The 18,644-nt window shown below is 36.0% G+C and overlaps 3 protein-coding genes across 3 annotated transcripts; all 3 read left to right on the forward strand.

Moving 5' to 3' along the window:
• The first annotated feature begins 7,545 nt into the window (after positions 1–7,545).
• On the forward strand, positions 7,546–8,016 carry LOC132644044 (uncharacterized). The gene has a single exon (XM_060360589.1). It carries the CDS (start codon positions 7,546–7,548, stop codon positions 8,014–8,016), a length of 471 nt encoding a protein of 156 aa, XP_060216572.1.
• Positions 8,017–9,523: 1,507 nt separating this feature from the next.
• Positions 9,524–10,762, forward strand: LOC132644045 (uncharacterized). The gene is made up of 2 exons (XM_060360590.1): positions 9,524–10,114; positions 10,205–10,762. Exons 1-2 carry the CDS (start codon positions 9,524–9,526, stop codon positions 10,760–10,762), a joined length of 1,149 nt encoding a protein of 382 aa, XP_060216573.1.
• A 3,079-nt stretch (positions 10,763–13,841) lies between these two features.
• Positions 13,842–15,511, forward strand: LOC132599733 (uncharacterized). The gene is made up of 3 exons (XM_060312975.1): positions 13,842–14,072; positions 14,230–14,549; positions 15,020–15,511. The coding sequence occupies exons 2-3, from the start codon at positions 14,241–14,243 to the stop codon at positions 15,311–15,313; spliced, it is 603 nt and encodes a 200-aa protein (XP_060168958.1). The 5' UTR covers positions 13,842–14,072; positions 14,230–14,240; the 3' UTR covers positions 15,314–15,511.
• The last annotated feature ends 3,133 nt before the right edge of the window (positions 15,512–18,644 follow it).

Raw genomic sequence — 18,644 nt, forward strand, 5'->3', positions numbered from 1 at the left:
ATATATATATATATATATATATATATATATATATATCATAACACCTCATCTGCTCATACACATTAAACATTATCCGCATTCGGCCACGTCGTGGCTCGACAAAATCACCTACATATTTTTCGGGCTTCTCATACATACATCATATATATAATCATAGCATATACGTATTTATATCATATACAACCTGGCCAACCAAGGCTTCAGGGTTATGTCTACCTGGCCTTACCAAGGCTCAGTGTTATGTCTACCTGGCCCTACCAAGGCTCAGTGTTATGTCTACCTGGCCCTACCAAGGCTCAGTGTTATGTCTATCTGGCCCTACCAAGGCTCAGTCTTATCCGTACCCAACTGCAGAGGTGTGCGCGCGTTACATAAATATATACATATTCTACCCGACCTTATAAGCTCGGGGTTTCATAATAGTCATACATAAGAACACACACACACACACATATATATATATATATATATATATATATATATATATATATATATATATATATATATATATATATATATACATAAAAGCTCATAAATATCTTTAGCGTCATTACTATTATCATCTTCATCATTATCATCATCACTATCAACATCATCATCATTATCATCATCACTATCAACATCGTCATCATTATCATCACATGTCTCATAAACTTATCATAACCTTTCATGGAGCATACATTTGGATTTAAAGACAATCTATGAGAATCGCATCGTATTCGTAGCATGAACTTCGTAATAATGTCGCATAATAAACTTTATAATCTCTAACTTAGGCTCATCATTACTATCATCGTATCTATTGCATATCTCTTTCATTAATCTCATATGGAACCCCTTATGAACATAGACTCGTAACTTTTCGGAACATTGGTCATAGGACACATATTAGAGCTTATAGACAACTTATAACAATATCAAGGTGACGTAAGGCGAGAGCCCCCGATTCCATCATGGAGCATTCATAAGCATTATGCCTCACCTTGAAGGAATTAGCATATAAGGTGAGTGTAGTCAATGAACAACATCAATGGATCGTAATATGGATCATTAGCCTTGTAGAACTATAATATTATAGGCCTTCGAATCTTTAGACTTTGACTCATCATCATCATTATCGTATTAGTAACATACCTCTTATCTTATCCCATATGGCTATTCATAAACATAGGCTCTTAGTTTTTCGGAAGGTAGGAAAGTCATGGAGAGGTAAGGAAATAATATCATAGGAATCATATAGGGATCATTAGCTTCGTAGGAATATCATATCATGAACTTTATGACTATTAGACTTAAATTCATCATCGGTATTGTCATGTTAGTAACGTGTCTCTTTTCTTTATCTCATATGAAGTTCTTTATACTCGTAGATTCATAGTTCCCAATGCGTAGGAAAACCATAGAGAGATAGGGGGATTCATACCATAAGATTCATGCCTTAGAAAGAAAGGACTAGCCTTACATACCTCTTTCGTTTAACAATTTCCATCACTTGATTGTTCTCCTGCAATGCTCACGTTTCTACCTTCAAGAGAATTCGCATTCACATTAGCTAATCGATTATATGAACGTGCTTACTAAAGCTAGAGAAAATTGGGTAGCATTTCCTTTGTTTATACGACTTCCTCTATATCATATATCAACTCCCAAACATCAATAATATTCACAATATCATAGACAACAATTGTCATCCATCTATTTTATCCGCAATTCATAATTTCACTTCAATTCACTCATAATCATGGTCATAGTATACTAGTACGTTTTCTCACATATAATTTTTATCCCATGTCCTTAATATCATTTATAACATAACTATATCACAACACATCAGTAATCATAACTCAATTCAAGTTATCACTCAAAATGACACTATTTACCCTTTCAAGACCCATTTCCTATATCCTTTTACAAACCAAGTGTTTCAACTTTCAAATAACTTAATCAACATGTAAATACCATAAACCTTACCTTAGATGGTGTAGGAATGAACCTTGATTGCAAACACTTCTCTTGAACAAAACCCTAGTTTCACCTTCACTTGGATTCCTTGTCTTTGATGAACTTTAATGAGTTTCTTACATTTGATTCACTTGGTTTGATGTATTTGATCACAAATACCCCTTGAATTCTTGTTAGAGAAGTGTAGAGAGATGTTTTAGAGAGAAGGGGTGTGAAGGGAAAATGAAATAAAATGGACTTGGATCCCCTTTTTAATACACAAAATCAGTCCCGACCCATTTATACGGACACACATACGGTCCGTACAATTTATATGGTCCGTATGTGTGACCGTATAATGGTTCCAGTGGAGTCTCTTCTCTGGACAAGTTATACAGCCAGATCTACGGTCTGTATCTTTTGTACGGTCCGTATAATGGACCGTACAGTTCACAGTTTTCCGAAAATTATTTTCGTCTACTCGTTTGATCTCCAATCCTTATGTAACCTTCTTGACACTTGTTTATCACATCATTAACAATCTAGGGGTCGTTATAACTCTTCTCCAAAGCATCATTAAGTCATCGTTAATTCGTTATTCGTAAATCCTTTCCGATACATCTCGTATGTCTTGCCTCCTCTTGGCAACTTTCTTCTCTCACTTTGAATGTCTTTGAAATCTCATTTAGAATCATCGAATGTTATTTCTTACTCATAAAAACATCGCATACGTCGTACCCTTCGTCAGTCTATTCACTGTGCATGAACGAAAAAATTTCCGAGGTGTAACAATACGTGAAATGGACGAAGAATGAAGTAACTCGCATGGAACTGATAGAAAACTTGCAATTTGCCATTGTTTGTAAGTTTTCATATGGTTGTCCTGAACTATAAGAATTAAGAATCATAATTCTTACACAATATGGTGCAAAGGGTAAATGCACAGTAGGGTTTTTTAGAAATAGGCATGTTTTGATTCGTTGTTCATTAATGGAGGATTTCATTACTATTTCATCCAAAAGTTCCTTTTGGTTGAAGTCGAAGGATGGATATAGTTACAAAATGAGGCCTCTAATCTGTGATTCTAATTTCAAAATAGATGAGGAAACAACCATAGCCATGGCTTGGATCTCGTTCCCAAATTTTTGCCTACTTACTTAGTGAAAGATTTATTGTTTACCTTGGCATCTGCTGTTGGAAAGCCTTTGCAATTGGACTTGGTTTCGGTTAACAAAACTAGGCCTAATTGTGCAGGGGTTAAAGTTCAGGTATATCTACTTGTTGATATGCCAAAGTTTGTGATGATGGAGATAGAAGATGAAGACATAAAGGCAGTCAGGGAAGTTAAAGTGAAGATCCAATATGATTCATGCCTAAATATTGTACTGAATGCATGTTACAAGGACACTTTAATGTAGATTGTAGAGTGCTACATCCAGAACTGGTGTAGGAGAGTATTGTAGAGTAAACCATTGATAATCCAATGGAGAAGCATGATGATCTAAAGCAGCAGGTGGTTGATCAAGGACAAGGTGTGGTAGATAGGAAAAATCATAGGAATAGAAGATATAGAGGTAGAACTGTGCAGATATTTGTACCAAAAGTTCTACCTAGTGGGACTGTGGTGACATATCTAGAGGAGAATATCAACAAGGTTACTAAGAACCAGAAGGAGATGAATAAAAACTTGTCTAGTTCGAAGGAGCAGAGGCAAGTGGAATGTGATAAGCATGATGAAGGTGCTTCCAAATCTTTTTTTTGATGTACTAGGTAATTTTGTTGAAGAAGGAGAAATCGATCAGGAATTAGCTATTCAGGTGGATAATAATAATAATAATAATAATAATAATAATAATAATAATAATAATAATAATAATAATAATAATAATAATAATAATAATAATAATAATAATAATAATAATAATAATATTAACTCTGCTGTGCAAAATACAAAGGAATGGGTGATGGACAAATTTGTTGCTGGAAATAAGTCTAAGGCAGAACAAGTTTCAAAGGTGGTGGAGAACATTTCTAACAATATAGAAAGTACAGGCAAGGTTATACAAGACATTGAAGTGGAAGTTTCCAATGAAGCAAAAGAAAGTGATGTGAATATTATTCAAGAAATGTCAAATCCAGTTGCTGTTGATGTTCCAAAGGATAGCAATGTAGAGAATTCTAAGGATCTCATGCATAATCCAGTGGTGGTGGTGAACACTATCAACAATGTGGAGAATTTAAGCAAAAAACCAAATGACAAGGAGTTAGATTTGTGCAAAGGGAATAAAGAGGATAATACATCTGTTAATTCTGATGTTTTGTCTGAAAATGTGGATATTCTTAAGATAGAGGAAGAAAAAATATGTCATATAGCTGTTCATATTGGAGATACCTCAGAAGGTGTAAATGTTCTTAATGTGTCTGAACTAAATACTGAAAAAGCTTGTGGGGATGGAGCACAGGTACCAAGGTGGAGATAGTAGATGTGTATAATGAAGAGGAGGAGAATCTTGGTTGTGCAGATGATGCTGATGCTTCTAAGCCTGCAAGGATCAGTAATAAGGAGATGGTTGATGAAGCTGACCTAAATCACACCAAATCTTCAGATTCAGAACTTGATCTGAAGAAGGGACTTGCTGATAATATGAAAGTGGAAATACTAGAAGGTGATGAGTCTCATAATTGTGAAGTGGTAGGTGATATGCACAAAGAACTTTCTACTGAGGTGAAAGATTCTTTTGTTACAATGGCACAAAAAGAGCTGGCTGATTCTTCCAAGTAGATTGGAGGAAATATTACATTGTCACAAGGGGAACATGTTGTTTCTACAAGTGGTAACTTTGACCATAATGTCGGGAATGCACTTTTTCTTATTGAAGAACAAGAGGATTTATCATGTTCTGGTGACAATGTGGAAACACATGAGTCCATCAAATTCATGGACAATGCAGATATGTTGCCTGTAGAAAGTGAGAGGAAGGCTGAAGTTGGGAATGATAACAAAAAATTTGGAGAAATAGTAGGAAATCAGGCTATAAGCTATGAGGAAGAGGGTTATTTGGTGGATGGTTGTTATCTAAGTAAACTTCCATCAGATACTATGGATAGGGATTCAGATTCACCTGCACAAGTTCCAGCTCAGAATAGCTTATTTTTGAAGGAGAATATGTATGATGTATCAGTGCCAAAGCTTCTCCAAACAAGGAGCTTCATGATTTAGTATCTCATAATATGAGTCTTAGAAAACCAAAACAAGAGTTTAGAAGATTTGAAACAGAATTCTTCAGACTTGCAGGATATACATCAGGAAGACATTGACCATCATATGATTGACATTGCTAGGCATGCAAGGATATCACCAAAGAAAAATGGCAAGAACAACAGGAAAGGCAAAAATAATAAGAATGATGTTGATTTTCAAGTCACAAGATCTCTTTCTAAGAAAAATGCGGAATCAAATAAGAAAACTGGAGAATCTAAACCATCCAAATTTCTTCCAAAAAGAGGTACAGCTTTAAATCTGGTTCTCAATGATATTGAAAACATCATTTGGAACATCAGGTCTGCGAATACTCAGAAGGCCTTCCATAGAGTTCAAATGTTGCATAGACATCACAAGTTCATTTTGATTGCTTTTATGGAACCTTTTCAAGACTCAAGGCATATTTCTAGATACAAAAGAAGATTGGGTATGAGTTTGGCAAATCATAATTGTAATGGGAAGATCTGGTATTTTGTCAATGAAGGAGTAATTTAATAGCTACTGAACAACAAGTTACCATCAAGTTGTTTCTACAGAACAGTAGTATGATCCTAGTTATTACACTGGTATATGCAAAATGTGATGCTCATGAAAGATTGGAGTTGTGGGATAGCATTTATACCTTGTCTAACAATATGAACCTCCCATGGTTAGTTGGGGGAGATTTTAATGTCATTATGAGTGAAGAGGAAAAATTGGAGGATTACCAGTGTATCACATAGAGTTTGAAGATTTTGCTTTTTGCATGAATTCTTGTGAATTGACTGAAGTTGAATTTAGAGGCAGTCCTTTTACTTGGTGGAATGGTAGAGCTGGGGATGATTGTATTTTCAAGAGGTTGGATTGAATTTTAGTGAATAGTCATTTACTAGAATGGTTTGGCAATCTGAGTATGGAGCATTTACCAAGAATTGGTTCAGACCATGCACCTCTTTTATTGATTGCAGGAGAATAGCTTTAACACTTTCATAATCCTTTTAAGTTCCTCAATTTCTGATTGGAAAATGAATCATTCATGCAAACAGTAGAGAAGTATTGGGAGACTGAATATATATTGGAGATGCTTTCATTACTTTCAAACAGAAGATGACGAAGTTGAAAACTGCTCTTTCTAAATGGAGTAGGAAGAATTATGGGGATATTTTCAAGCAATTAACTATCAGAGAGGATATTGTTAAGATTAAAGAAGATGATCCTTCTGAAGTTAATAGGATGCTTTTACAACAAGCACAGGCAGAATTCAAGAGATACTTACACTTTAAGGAGTTTTAGAAACAAAAAGCTGGGATTCAATAGTATTTTGAAGGGGATAGAAATACTAGATTCTTTCATAGTTTGGTTAATTAAAGAAGAAAGGGGTTGCAACTCACCATAATTCAAAATGGAGAAGGAGATTGGATTGACAATAGTGATCACATTGCCAATGCAGCAATTGAATTTTATCATAAGCAGTTTACTCAAGTGGCTATTTCTTCAGATTATAGCATTTTAGAACATGTTCATGAGAGTGTCACACAGAAGCAGAATGCTGCATTATTTTGTATGCCTTCATTGGAGGAGGTGAAAAGAGCTATTTTTGAACTTGCAGTGGATAGTGCATGTGGACCTGTTGGTTTCTCAGGTGTCTTTTATCAAAAATGTTAGGATATTGTTGGTGCAGATGTTTATAATATGGTGAAATATTTGTATGAAGGACAGACTCTCCCAAAATCTGTCACTCATACAAATTTAATACTGCAACCAAAGAAAGACATTATCAACATTTTTTCTGATCTGAGGCCCATTAATCTGAGCAACTTCATTAACAAGGTCATTTATGATAGTTTAGATTCCATCTTGCCTTCATTGATATATCCAAATCAGTCTGGCTTTGTCAAAGGCAGGAACATCATTGAAAATGTGTTGCTTATACAAGAATCAGTAGTTGATATCAGAAAAAGAGAAAACCAACAAATGTGATCATCAAGTTAGATATGGAAAAGGCCTATGATAGGGTGTCATGGAACTATCTTATACAAGTGATGAAGAGGATGGGGTATGCAGATATCTTTCTTGATATGATTTGGAGGATTATGACATTTAACTGGTATTCTATTCTCATAAATGGGCGGGCTCATGGTTTTTTTTCATTTGTCTAGAGGTGAAAACAAGGTGATCCTCTATCACATGCTTTATTTATATTGGCTGCTGGAGTATTATCTAGAGCTGTGAATTCTCTTTTTGAAGATGGTATGTTTAGAGGATATGGGTTGCCTAAGTGGGGTTCAAGTTTTAATTACCTTTCTTATGCTGATGATACTATTTTTTTTTCTTCTGCTGAAAAGTTGTCTTTTCAAAGAATTATGGGGGTTTTGCATGAGTATGAACTTGATTCTGGTCAAAATATTAATGTGGATAAAAGTGCTTTTTATATGCATAAGAATGTACCTAGTGAATTAAGTCAAGAGGTTAAGCATACTACTGGTTTCACTAAGGGGGAGTTTCCTTTTACTTATCTTGGATGTCCAATATTTCATGCAAGAAAGCAGAAGCTTTTCTACAAGGAGGTAATGAAGAAGGTTAGGGATAAACTACATGCTTGGAAAGGAAAACTACTATCTTTTGGTGGAAAAGCAGTACTAATTAGTAGTGTTCTACAAAGCATTCCCATTTATCTATTATCAGCAATGGTTCCACCAAAGTGCAATGACCCGTTTCATCGTTACCGTGAATTCCGAGAAAATCCGCAACTTCAACTCTTTAAAAATGTCTTCGATTCAGTCATACTTCTGAAAATGGCTAACTTAATCGAACCCGTCGTGCACATTGCGTGAGAGTATTGAATTTGCGCTACCAGGCCTAGTGGAACCGCCACAACTACTAGTATGCCGCAACAGCGTTGGCGTTGTAGAAGTGGGCTCACCGCTGAAGCGGCGGGATCACTGCCGAAGCGGTGGGCTCATCGCCGAAGCGGTGAAGTGGATTAGTCAAGGGAACACCACACAATGTCGAGGGACCGAAGCGGTGAAGTGGATTAGTTAAGGGACCGAAGCGGTGAAGTGGATTAGTAGTTATCCGAGGTTGTTGCCGGAGCCATGAGGTACAAGGACTTCGCAGGTCCCCCATGAGTTGTGCTACCGAGACGTTGATATTTTCATCCATAGTACATGTGTACACAGCATTTCATTGCATTGCATAGCATATACATTTTATACATTATTGCATTGCATCGTACTTTGGCTTCTATTGTGATAGTCTTGTGATGTATGTGTGATGCACGGATCCGGACTGAGTATGTGAGACTTGACACGGTTGGGCTTAGTTGTTACAATCATAGGCTTTGATCTTGAACCATTCTTGTTGATTTTCGTTGGTTTAGTTGTATATTTTAGACTTCCTAAAAATTAGGTGAATGATGAACATCAATGATGGAATGTCTTTCCAATACCAAGATTGAATAGTGTTATCGTAGTTGACTTGTGATACTTGTGTGGAATTTCCTATTGTATGCTAAGGAGATAAAAGCGAGTATAATGTAAGTTAGGTAGTCGATTACTAGGGGAGAGTTGGTGAGAGTAAGAATCTTCGTTGTTGCGACGGGTGGTAAGTAATGTGTATTGTTGACTTAGTTTACCTACCATGCTTATTTATGAACTCTTTTACTGATATGTTCTTCTAACCATTGTCAGCCTATGATGCTTACCAGTACTAGTGTTGTACTGATACTACTCTTGCTACATCCCTTTTAGGGTGTAGAGTTTTTCGGGAAATTGATCGTTGGAGGTTTCGGAAGATGCACGGTACCTATCTTGAAGGCCTCCATCCTTCTCATTCCGAGATGGAGGTTGGGTCATAAATTTATTATTGTATTCCGGTTAAGTATTAGTCGCTCTTCTACTAGTCTAGACCAGGTCATGGGAATAAGTCTCTATAATTATTTAATTGTTGTAAACACTTCCACTATTTGGATTAATACATTGGTTTTACTTCCACTGTTGATTGTAATATTTCTTGAAGGAAATTGAATCTCATCCTTTACTTGCAATTATTTTGTTTTTTTAAGGGTTCGCCTACCGAGGTGGGAATGGTAGGTTCCCTCGTGATCCTAAATTGGGTTGTGACACAAAGTGTGTTATTCAGGAGTTGCATAAGCTGTTTAATAGAGTTTTTTGGCAAAACAAAGAGGAGGGGAAATGCAAGCACTGGTGTGAATAGTCCAAGTTATGTTATCCCAAGAATGAGGGTGGATTAGGATTTAGATCAGTGTTTGATGTCTCTAAATCACTTTTCACCAAACTTTGGTGGAGATTTAGAACCAACAACTCTTTATGGTCTACCTTCATGTGGAATAAATATTGCAAGAGGTTCAGACCAACTGAGGTGCAATGGAAGGGTGGCTCCCAAACTTGGAAGTTTATGCTAGAAGCAAGGGATGAAATGGAGCAACATATTTGGTGGGAACCTAATGATGGATCATCCTCAGTATGGTTTGAAAATTGGTCAAAGATTGGAGCACTGCACGATAAACTTCCTTCCCATTTTCATATAGATGGAACTGTAGAAGAATTGGAAGAATTAATGGATGGTGATCATTGGAATATAAGAAGAATGCTGGAGATATTGCCCAATGACATAGTTGAGCTCATCAGAAGTAACCTAGGGGAATTGGTGAAAACTCAAGAGAGAGATAAACCAAGATGGATGCTTACAAGTTCAGGAAACTTCTCAGTTAGTAGTGCATGGGGATATATCAGACAAAGAGATCAAGTTTCACCACATTGTGCAAAGTTTTGGATTAAAGGACTGGCTTTTAAAATATCACTGCTTCTGTGGAGAATCTGGTTCTATAAACTGCCTATTGATGAGGTGCTTCAAAGGAAGCACATTTCAATAGCATCAAGATGTTGGTGTTGTCAGACTCAGCCTGAAACAGTTAATCTTCTTTCCTTAACTGGTTCTTTTGCAAGGAAAATATAGAGGTATTTTTGTTCTGCAGTAAGAATATCAGGTCCATTTATTCAGGTTAAGCAAACAGTTTTGAAATGGTGGAGTGCAACTGTGACTGCCAGGTTGAAACCTCTATATCAAGCTACCCCAGCTCTGATTTTATGGCAAATTTGGAAAGGTAGAATCACATGGAGACATGGAGGATCAATATCAGTCAATAAGGTGTTTTATGAGATTAACAGGAATATGTATTTGTTTGCACAACAGAAGTTTCCATGGATGCAGAATTTACCAAGAAGCTGGTCTGTCATAGTTCAACATTTAGAGAAGTTCAGTATGCCAATATCATGTAAACAAGTAATATGGAAACCACCAGAGTTAGGAAGTTTCAAGTGCAACACTGATTGTGCTTCAAGGTGCAATCCTAGGCCAAGTTCTGTAGCTTTTTGCATAAGAAATCATAGTGGTGATCTCATGTATGCAGGGGGGAGGAGACTATCAGATACTACAAACCTTATTGCTGAAGCTGTGGCAATTGACGAAAGGGTGAAATATTGCATTGATAATATTTTTCTGCCATTGATAGTAGAAACAGACTCCTTGACAATGCAGAAGATTTTAGATAGTATATGAGAGGTTCCATGGAGTATTTCACTGGTGGTAAAGAGGATCCAACTCTTAAAAGAAGGCAGACAGATACAAGTGATCCATGTTATGAGAGACGGGAACTGCTTGCCTGATTATTTCACTAACCTGGTTTTTGATTTTGCAGGTACAATAGAATTTCATCATTTTCAAGAAGTTCCATCATCTGGAAGCAAGCTAATCAATCTGGAAAAGGATCTAACTCCTAACTTTAGATTCAGTTCACAGGCAAGGCAAACACTATAATACCTTCAGTGATGGGAAAGGATAAAACTGAACATATCTTTGTATCTAGTGTGTGGAATTAACTTTATTGTTCAATTTGCTAAAGGCACTACTATGTTTGGTGGGAAGTTCACATTGTTTGTTACTTAATACCGCAGCAAATACAAGGCTAGAGGAATGCTTATTGAGGATGCACATGATCAAAACCTGTCTTACAAGTGCACTGCTTCATATTCTGCATGATGCAGTATTATCAGTGGTTCATATGATCTGGTTTATTTCTATGCATGCTAGGTTATTCCAAATCATAACAGACATTGCATGAGGAGATTATCATGACGAAGAATGCCTGAAGAATTCTTCAAGAGACTTTGATCCATTCCACCCGTGAGACTTGAGGTGTGAAAAATTGATACAAGTCAAGGCCCTTGGAAAGTAGTTTTTCTCTTATAGTGTTATTAGGATTTTGTGTAATCTCAGCATTAGTTTCACTTTCCAAAAAAAAAAAAAAAACTCTATTCACTTAATTAAAATCATAAATCTTAAGACATTTTCTCCATAATGCAAGAAACTATAGTTACCACAATAAAAGGGCGGGTAATAATGGATTAGTTGGAAAAGGATAAAAAATTATCTCTTAATTGTAGGAAAGACAACAATAAGAGAGAAATACCGTTAATTTTCTTAAAAACCGAAAACCTGACCCAAACCGAACCAAACCGACTTTAACTAAACCGATGGATATGTATTATTTTTTATTTAGTTTGGTTTTACTAATTTTAAAAACCGACTAGATTGATTTGGTTTTTGTTTTAACCCAAAACCGACCCATGAACACTCCTGGCTCTATCTATAACAGATGAAGCCAGCCCTTTCACCAGTTAAAATGATTCGTTCTTTGCAATTTGCACAATCCAATTTCTTATCACCAAAACAAGTTACGACTAATATTGCAAGTTGCTTCTTTGAAACTTGTTTCCGCACTTCTATTAGGCAAATCATTTTCACTATTTTTAAGGAATTCGTTTTGCCAGAAAAAATATTTTAACCAATCAAACATGAAAAATTAGGGGTAAGGTCAAACATGTTTTCACCAACTTTTTCTTGAGTTAAGAGTCATTCGGAAACAACCTCCCTACCTCCCAGAGTAGGGGTAAGGTTTGAGTACATTCTACCCTCCCCAGACCCCACTTGTAGGATTACACTGGGTATGTTGTAAACATGAAAAATTAAAAATTAAAAAATAAATTCTGAAAATGATTTTCCTCCATACTGAGCACACCATTAATAACTTAATTTTTTGAAGTGGTGTTCGCACATATAACTACTGTTACCGATTTGTGATGAGCCTTTATTTAGTTAGGGAGACAGGAAACTGAGATGTAAGCAAGGTATGTTAGACTGAGATTCATGAAAGGAAACCGTCAGTTTGCTTCAAAGTTTCCAAAAATCGGACTCATATCTTTGAGAACCCTTATTTCTTTCACATTAGACAAGTGAAAACGCCAAAATTTTATTGTTGGCTTTCTTTCTACTCTATTTTCCTTTTGGGCTTCTCAGTTTCATAATGCTATCATAACCCAAGGTCGCCGTGCCTGAATTATCTAATTTCTCATTTCAAATTTTAGATTATAATTCAGTCACAATTAATTTTTTTTTCATAAAAATTACTCCCTATGTCTCAATTTATGTGACACACTTACCTTTTTAGTTTGTCCCAAAAAGAATGATACATTCCTATATTTAGAAATAATTTAACTTAAAACTTCCCCTTTTACACTTAATGAAATGATTTTCAACCACAAATATATATGACTTGTATTAGATCACAAATTTCAAAAGTCTTCTTTTCTTCCTTAAACTCCGTGCCTAGTCAAACTATATCACATAAATCGAGACGGAGGGGTTACTATTTTTAACCAAGAAAATAGAAGAAAGTTATTACTGATTATAGATTACATTTTATCTCCATTAAAAGTATATGTTGAATGAATTTTTTGAATGCATCTATTATTATAGGCAAACAATACTACAGGATAAAGTGACAAGAATATAAAAGAAATGATTCATCATCTGTTTTTTGAATGCATCTATTATTATAGGCAAACAATATTACTAGAGATAAAGTGACAAACATATAAAAGAAATGATTCATCATCTGTAACATTTATCCATCCCATAATTTCAATCAACTGCTTCATTGAGTAATGTAGCTCATGAATAAACTATTAAACTAATAAGTAATAAGAGTTGTACCGTCTAATCTCTAATTTCTTTTAAAAACAAAAACTTTATCAAGATTCTGATTCATCAACTTGAGGTTTTTTTGCAAATTAACTCACTCCCATTGAGTAAGTAAACAGTTGATTTGGCTTAGTTGCATGGTGACAACTAAATCGAAGTGCTAATTACCATTTTATTAAATTAACTCATCGACGTGCTAATGGACATTTTATATCTATCCAAACGTCAGTTGCTAATGTACATAACTTATTCCACTTGTACATAATTTGTTTTTTATTGAAGCAGCATACATGTGCAACACACTTACTTCAAACTAAGTACTTATTAAAAAAAAAAAAAAAACTCAAAACCCATTTGCGTCATAATTTATATTGATATAACATTAACTTACTGATAAAAAATATTATTGACAATGTGTTTTTCCTGAATTGTAAAGTAAGTCCTAGAAGGATATAATAAGTTCAAGATCATAATTTAATATTCTTTTGTCATACCAAAAATATTGTAATGTTTCACTTCCAAGCGACGTGGTTATAAACCACAAATTGTTCAACTGAATTGCTAAATAAAGATGAAGATATCAACAAAACTTAGTCTTTATCAAAAAAAAAAATATATATGTAAAAGTCAAGATAACTAAGATTCGGTTTCAAACCATACATATGTCAGATTTAACTTTCTACAAAACAATCATTGATTAATGCATAAGTTATCTTTCAAGATCTATCAAATCGCATGTTTTCTCTCCTCAACAAAACCCTTAACAATTCTTAGGAGCGTCTGTCAGCTCCTAATCCTTTGATTAATCAATTTTCTTGCGTTAACTCAGGTATGCATATCATATTGCATGCATGCAACAAATCTGATGATTTTAAGACTCTCATTTTGCCTTTAGAATATAATTTATTCAATCATTCTCTCTTTTTTTTTCTTACGTATTTTGTGATCTAAAATTACATCATCTCAATTGGAACGAATTTAATTAGGTATTGATCAAATGGAACTATTCCAACGGGCAGAGAGCGTACGTCTTAGAAATCGAAAAGACAAGTACCTTATAGCAATGGATGACAAAGAATTTGTGTCACAAAGCCGTAAAGGATCAAATAAAGATTCAATTTGGAATGTAGAATTTGTTGAAGGAAGACAAGACGCCATTCGTCTCAAGAGTTGTTATGGAAAATACCTAACAGCTACCAATACACCATTCATTCCAGGGGTTGCTGGAAAGAAAGTGATCCAAGCAGATCTTCCAGAAAAAAACTACCCATCCGCGGAATGGGAAGCCGTAAGGGATGGATTTCAGGTAAGCAGTCTAGGGACAGATTCAGGATTTTCACTCGGGGGTTCGAAAAAAATAACAAAGGCTAAATATAAAAAATAACGTTGTTCCGGGGAATTAAACATGGGATTCTGGAGAGAATTTTGAACACCATGGACCACTTGAGCTAACATTTTGCATTTGTTCAGTGTATTAACTTATATATATACCTAAACATAAAAATTTTACCCAATATATACATTGTAATGTTTTGCTGAGGGTGTTCGGGTGAACACCCTCCCCCCCCCCCCCCCCAAATCTGCCCTGGCATTGGCGGAGCCACATGCATCCAAGGGGTGTTAGTTGATAGCCATTCGCTAGAAAATTACACCGCGTAGATACGTAAAAGCAATTTTTTATGTATATATACTATGTGTTGAATCCCCATAATTTCTTCATATATTTAATTTTTCATATTTTGGCATCCCTTAAAAATCTTAGTTCCGCCACTGCAGATCCGCCTTAAATCATTTTGGGGGACTTACCTTCGACCTAATGGAGGATTACCACCATGGAGAAACTCTATTACACATGAGGCTCCTAATACTAATAGGAAACACGAAAAGGTCTTGTGGGATATTGAGGTTGTGGAGAAATGTAGTCCTAGTTTACATCGTCGTACCAGGTCAGATTCGACCTTTCAGAGATTAGATTTAACTTTTGTCAGATCAAATTCACATTCCATGGCCTCCACTCTTGTTTCACCAAAGCCAAAGTCCCAGGTTGGAGAACGTCAGGAAGTCAGTTAAATCAATGTGTGTAACATGTATCTGCAGCAGGTAAAATAACCATAGTTGTGTTGCCAAATTGGTTAGAGTTAGGAGAATGAAAGATGTTATCTTTATATACGAATGTGCTGATTTAATATATATATATATATATATATATATATATATATAGCATAGAAATCTTCCATGTAGTAGCTTAAGATTCATGTAATTGATTTCATAAGTCCTACGGACAGTGTTCTATTCAAATATTCGAGGTCATATGAAAGATTCTCGTTATTAACTAATTTACTTCTTGTTATGTATTTTATGCACGTGCATCAGTAAAAAGATGGCTTGCTATTCATAGAGGAAATTGCACGTGCATCAGTAAAAAGATGGCATGACAAAATGTCAGAAAGCTAGGATGTTTAAACACAAATAAAAATGTTACTAAGTTTGTACACTCAAATTTGAGTTTGAAAAACAAAATTGTAATATTCTGAGTCTTTTCTTCCCGGCGTCAATTCAAGGGCTTGATAGATCATATTATTCACCACAAACCTTTAATTTTATATCTAATTAATTCCCAACAGACGAATGACTCAAGTTCAAACTAAAATCACTTTTGACTTAGGTATAGATGATTGCAGTGGCGGACCCATGTACAATTTTTGGGTGCTCCAGCACCCATTAAATTCAGTTACGGAGTGTATAGCTGTATAGAAAATATAAAGGAAACAGATATAAATAGTTAATAGAGCACCCCCGAACTCAAAATTCCTGGGTCCAGCACCCCCGAACTCAAAATCCTGGGTCCGCCACTGGATGATCGGAGCTTTGAAATCAAATTGTTTACGCATGATCTCGCGCGATTCAAAGCTAACACTATTCTTAATACTAGTTTTGTGTGTGTTTCACGTATATGTCGTGTTAATCATTAAAAAGATACATATAAGAAAGATTTATTGTTGAAAAATAGCAATCAACGTTAAATTAAATGCAATATTTCTTTAAATGATGAAAATAAAAGTTATTACGTTGACATAATAACTGAATTGATTATATGCGATGAAAATATATTATGTTACATTGCATCTCGATTAACATTTCTTATACCATATGTTCTTGGAGTATTTTTCCTTTTGTCACTTTTCACTTGACGCCCGATGTTCTTGGTGGTTAGACCCCCCGCTCGCAAATGCGGCCTCGCAGATGCGACACCTTCCTTCACAAGAGCAAGATTCTCTGACCTCCACCGACTTTGCAAATGCGGAAAGGACCTCGCAATTGCGAGCAAAACATCGCAGACACGGCCACACCAGCAACTGAAAAAAACAAAAAAAAAAAATCTAAAATTGGTTTTGATAACATATCCGGAACCTCCCAGACACAAATCATATATTCATATCAGTCATAAAACATGCTATGACTTTTCTCGTGCACTTAAAACATAGTAACAGGATCGTCTTGACGTGATGTTGACTGTGGTCAACTCCAAACTTCAACGTTAACTAGCTTCCGACCCAAAATCCGAAACACACCCGAGTCCCTCGGGACCCGAACCAACTACTCAACTAAGTCATAAATCACGTTTCGGACCTAATGAAATCGACTAAACTTCAATATGGACCCATTTATCCCCAATGTTGACTTTGGTCAAATTTTCTCATTTTCTTAACTCAAGAACTTTCAAATTGCTAAATCTAAGGATTGCCTCGAAAATCGCGTCAATCATCCTCGCAAGTCATAAATGCCATGATGAAGATACGGGAAGGATAGTTAGGGGGAAAAGAGTACAAAGGCATAAAACGACCAAGCAGGTCGTTACAAATACTAATATTATGGACCCGATAATGGGTGTAATATTAATGGGTATTTACCATTGAATATATATTTAATTGGTTGTTGATATTTATTCATTCTCTCTCACTTCTGTTAAGGTTAGTGGTTGCAAATATTATCCCATCCATTTCCCTTTTCTTTCACTTGGAAAACTCGGTTAGCGTTTGATAGAAATGAATAGCAAGAACTCAAGGCTTTAAACCCTTTTTAATAGAATCCCTTAGGAATAATAAAATTACACTTGGCATGAAATTTGTCTTTCTTATTTATAAACTCTATTATATCTATATATTTGTAACTAAACGTTTCGAAAAAACTCTCCCTTCTCTCTCCTCCCATGCAAACCCTAACCTAACGTACCCCATGGCTACCAAGGCCGCTGGGCAGCCGTCAACGACGGCTGGCCAGACTTTGACATTCTCATCACAAACACATTTCCCTCCGCTCCCCAACACGGTTGCACACTCTTCTCCTTCTACATCCCCGTCTCCACTTGATCCACATGCAAACCCTAGTCCTACGATGACCTATCCGCAAACAGTGATAAACATGAAGGACTCCTTGTCCAAGCTCCAATGTGATCCCATTCCACCCAAAAAGGTCACATATGTTGAAGGTATTCCTCATGTTAAATGGACATCGAGTAAAGTTTCGCATATGGAAGTTCTTGAAGATTTACAATATGCTATTATGGGTAAGTTTCCTTATGGGTGACCTGAACAACAGGAACTTTGTACTATTATTCCTAAGCAATGTGGGACTAAGGGTAAATGCCATATAATGACCCTTCCGGTCGTTATGGGAAATTAGGACTCCGTTACGAATTCTGAGGCCGAGGGTGGATTCGTGGGGCGTCGTTTTGTATGTGTGCATGTTTTGTGTTGTGTTTTTGAGGCCTTGGATGAAATGTGGGTGAAAAGGGAAAAACTGGACAAAACCGAGCTCACTGTCCAAAATGAGCCGCTGTGGCGGTACTCAGACCGCTGCCAGCGGCCATCCAATTTCCTTGGTGGCCGCTGTAGCGGGCAATATACCGCTATGGGAGTACCGCTATACTGGTAGATGGACCGCCATAGCGGTCAGAGCGATTTTGTGGTGGGCCGCTATAGCGGTCACTTGACCGCTATAGTGGTACCGCTGCAGCAGTCGACGAAAAACAATAGCTGGGATTTTTATACTTAGTCTAATATTCTCTATTCACAAAACACCAACACACTTCCCAACAAGCAGCTAGAGAGAATTTTCAAGCTAGGGCAAGATAACCTTGAGAGGTAAGTTCCATTGCTTTTTACTCTATCAGTCCCTTTCCTTTCATTATCGTAATCATCTTCATGGGTCTCTAATGGTGAAAGTAAAGTATAAACCCTAGAATGTCAATAAACCTTCTAAACTTTGTGGGTAGGGGTTATTATCGCTTATTTATCATTTCAATGGATTGATTAGTTGTTATTTGTCATAAATTGAACATTTAAAATCATAAACTAAGTGATTTGAGACTTAGGGTTCTATAAAAATGGTGTCTTTGCCA

This window comes from Lycium barbarum, chromosome 6, assembly GCF_019175385.1.
Source record: "Lycium barbarum isolate Lr01 chromosome 6, ASM1917538v2, whole genome shotgun sequence".
NCBI classification, from domain to species: domain Eukaryota; kingdom Viridiplantae; phylum Streptophyta; class Magnoliopsida; order Solanales; family Solanaceae; genus Lycium; species Lycium barbarum.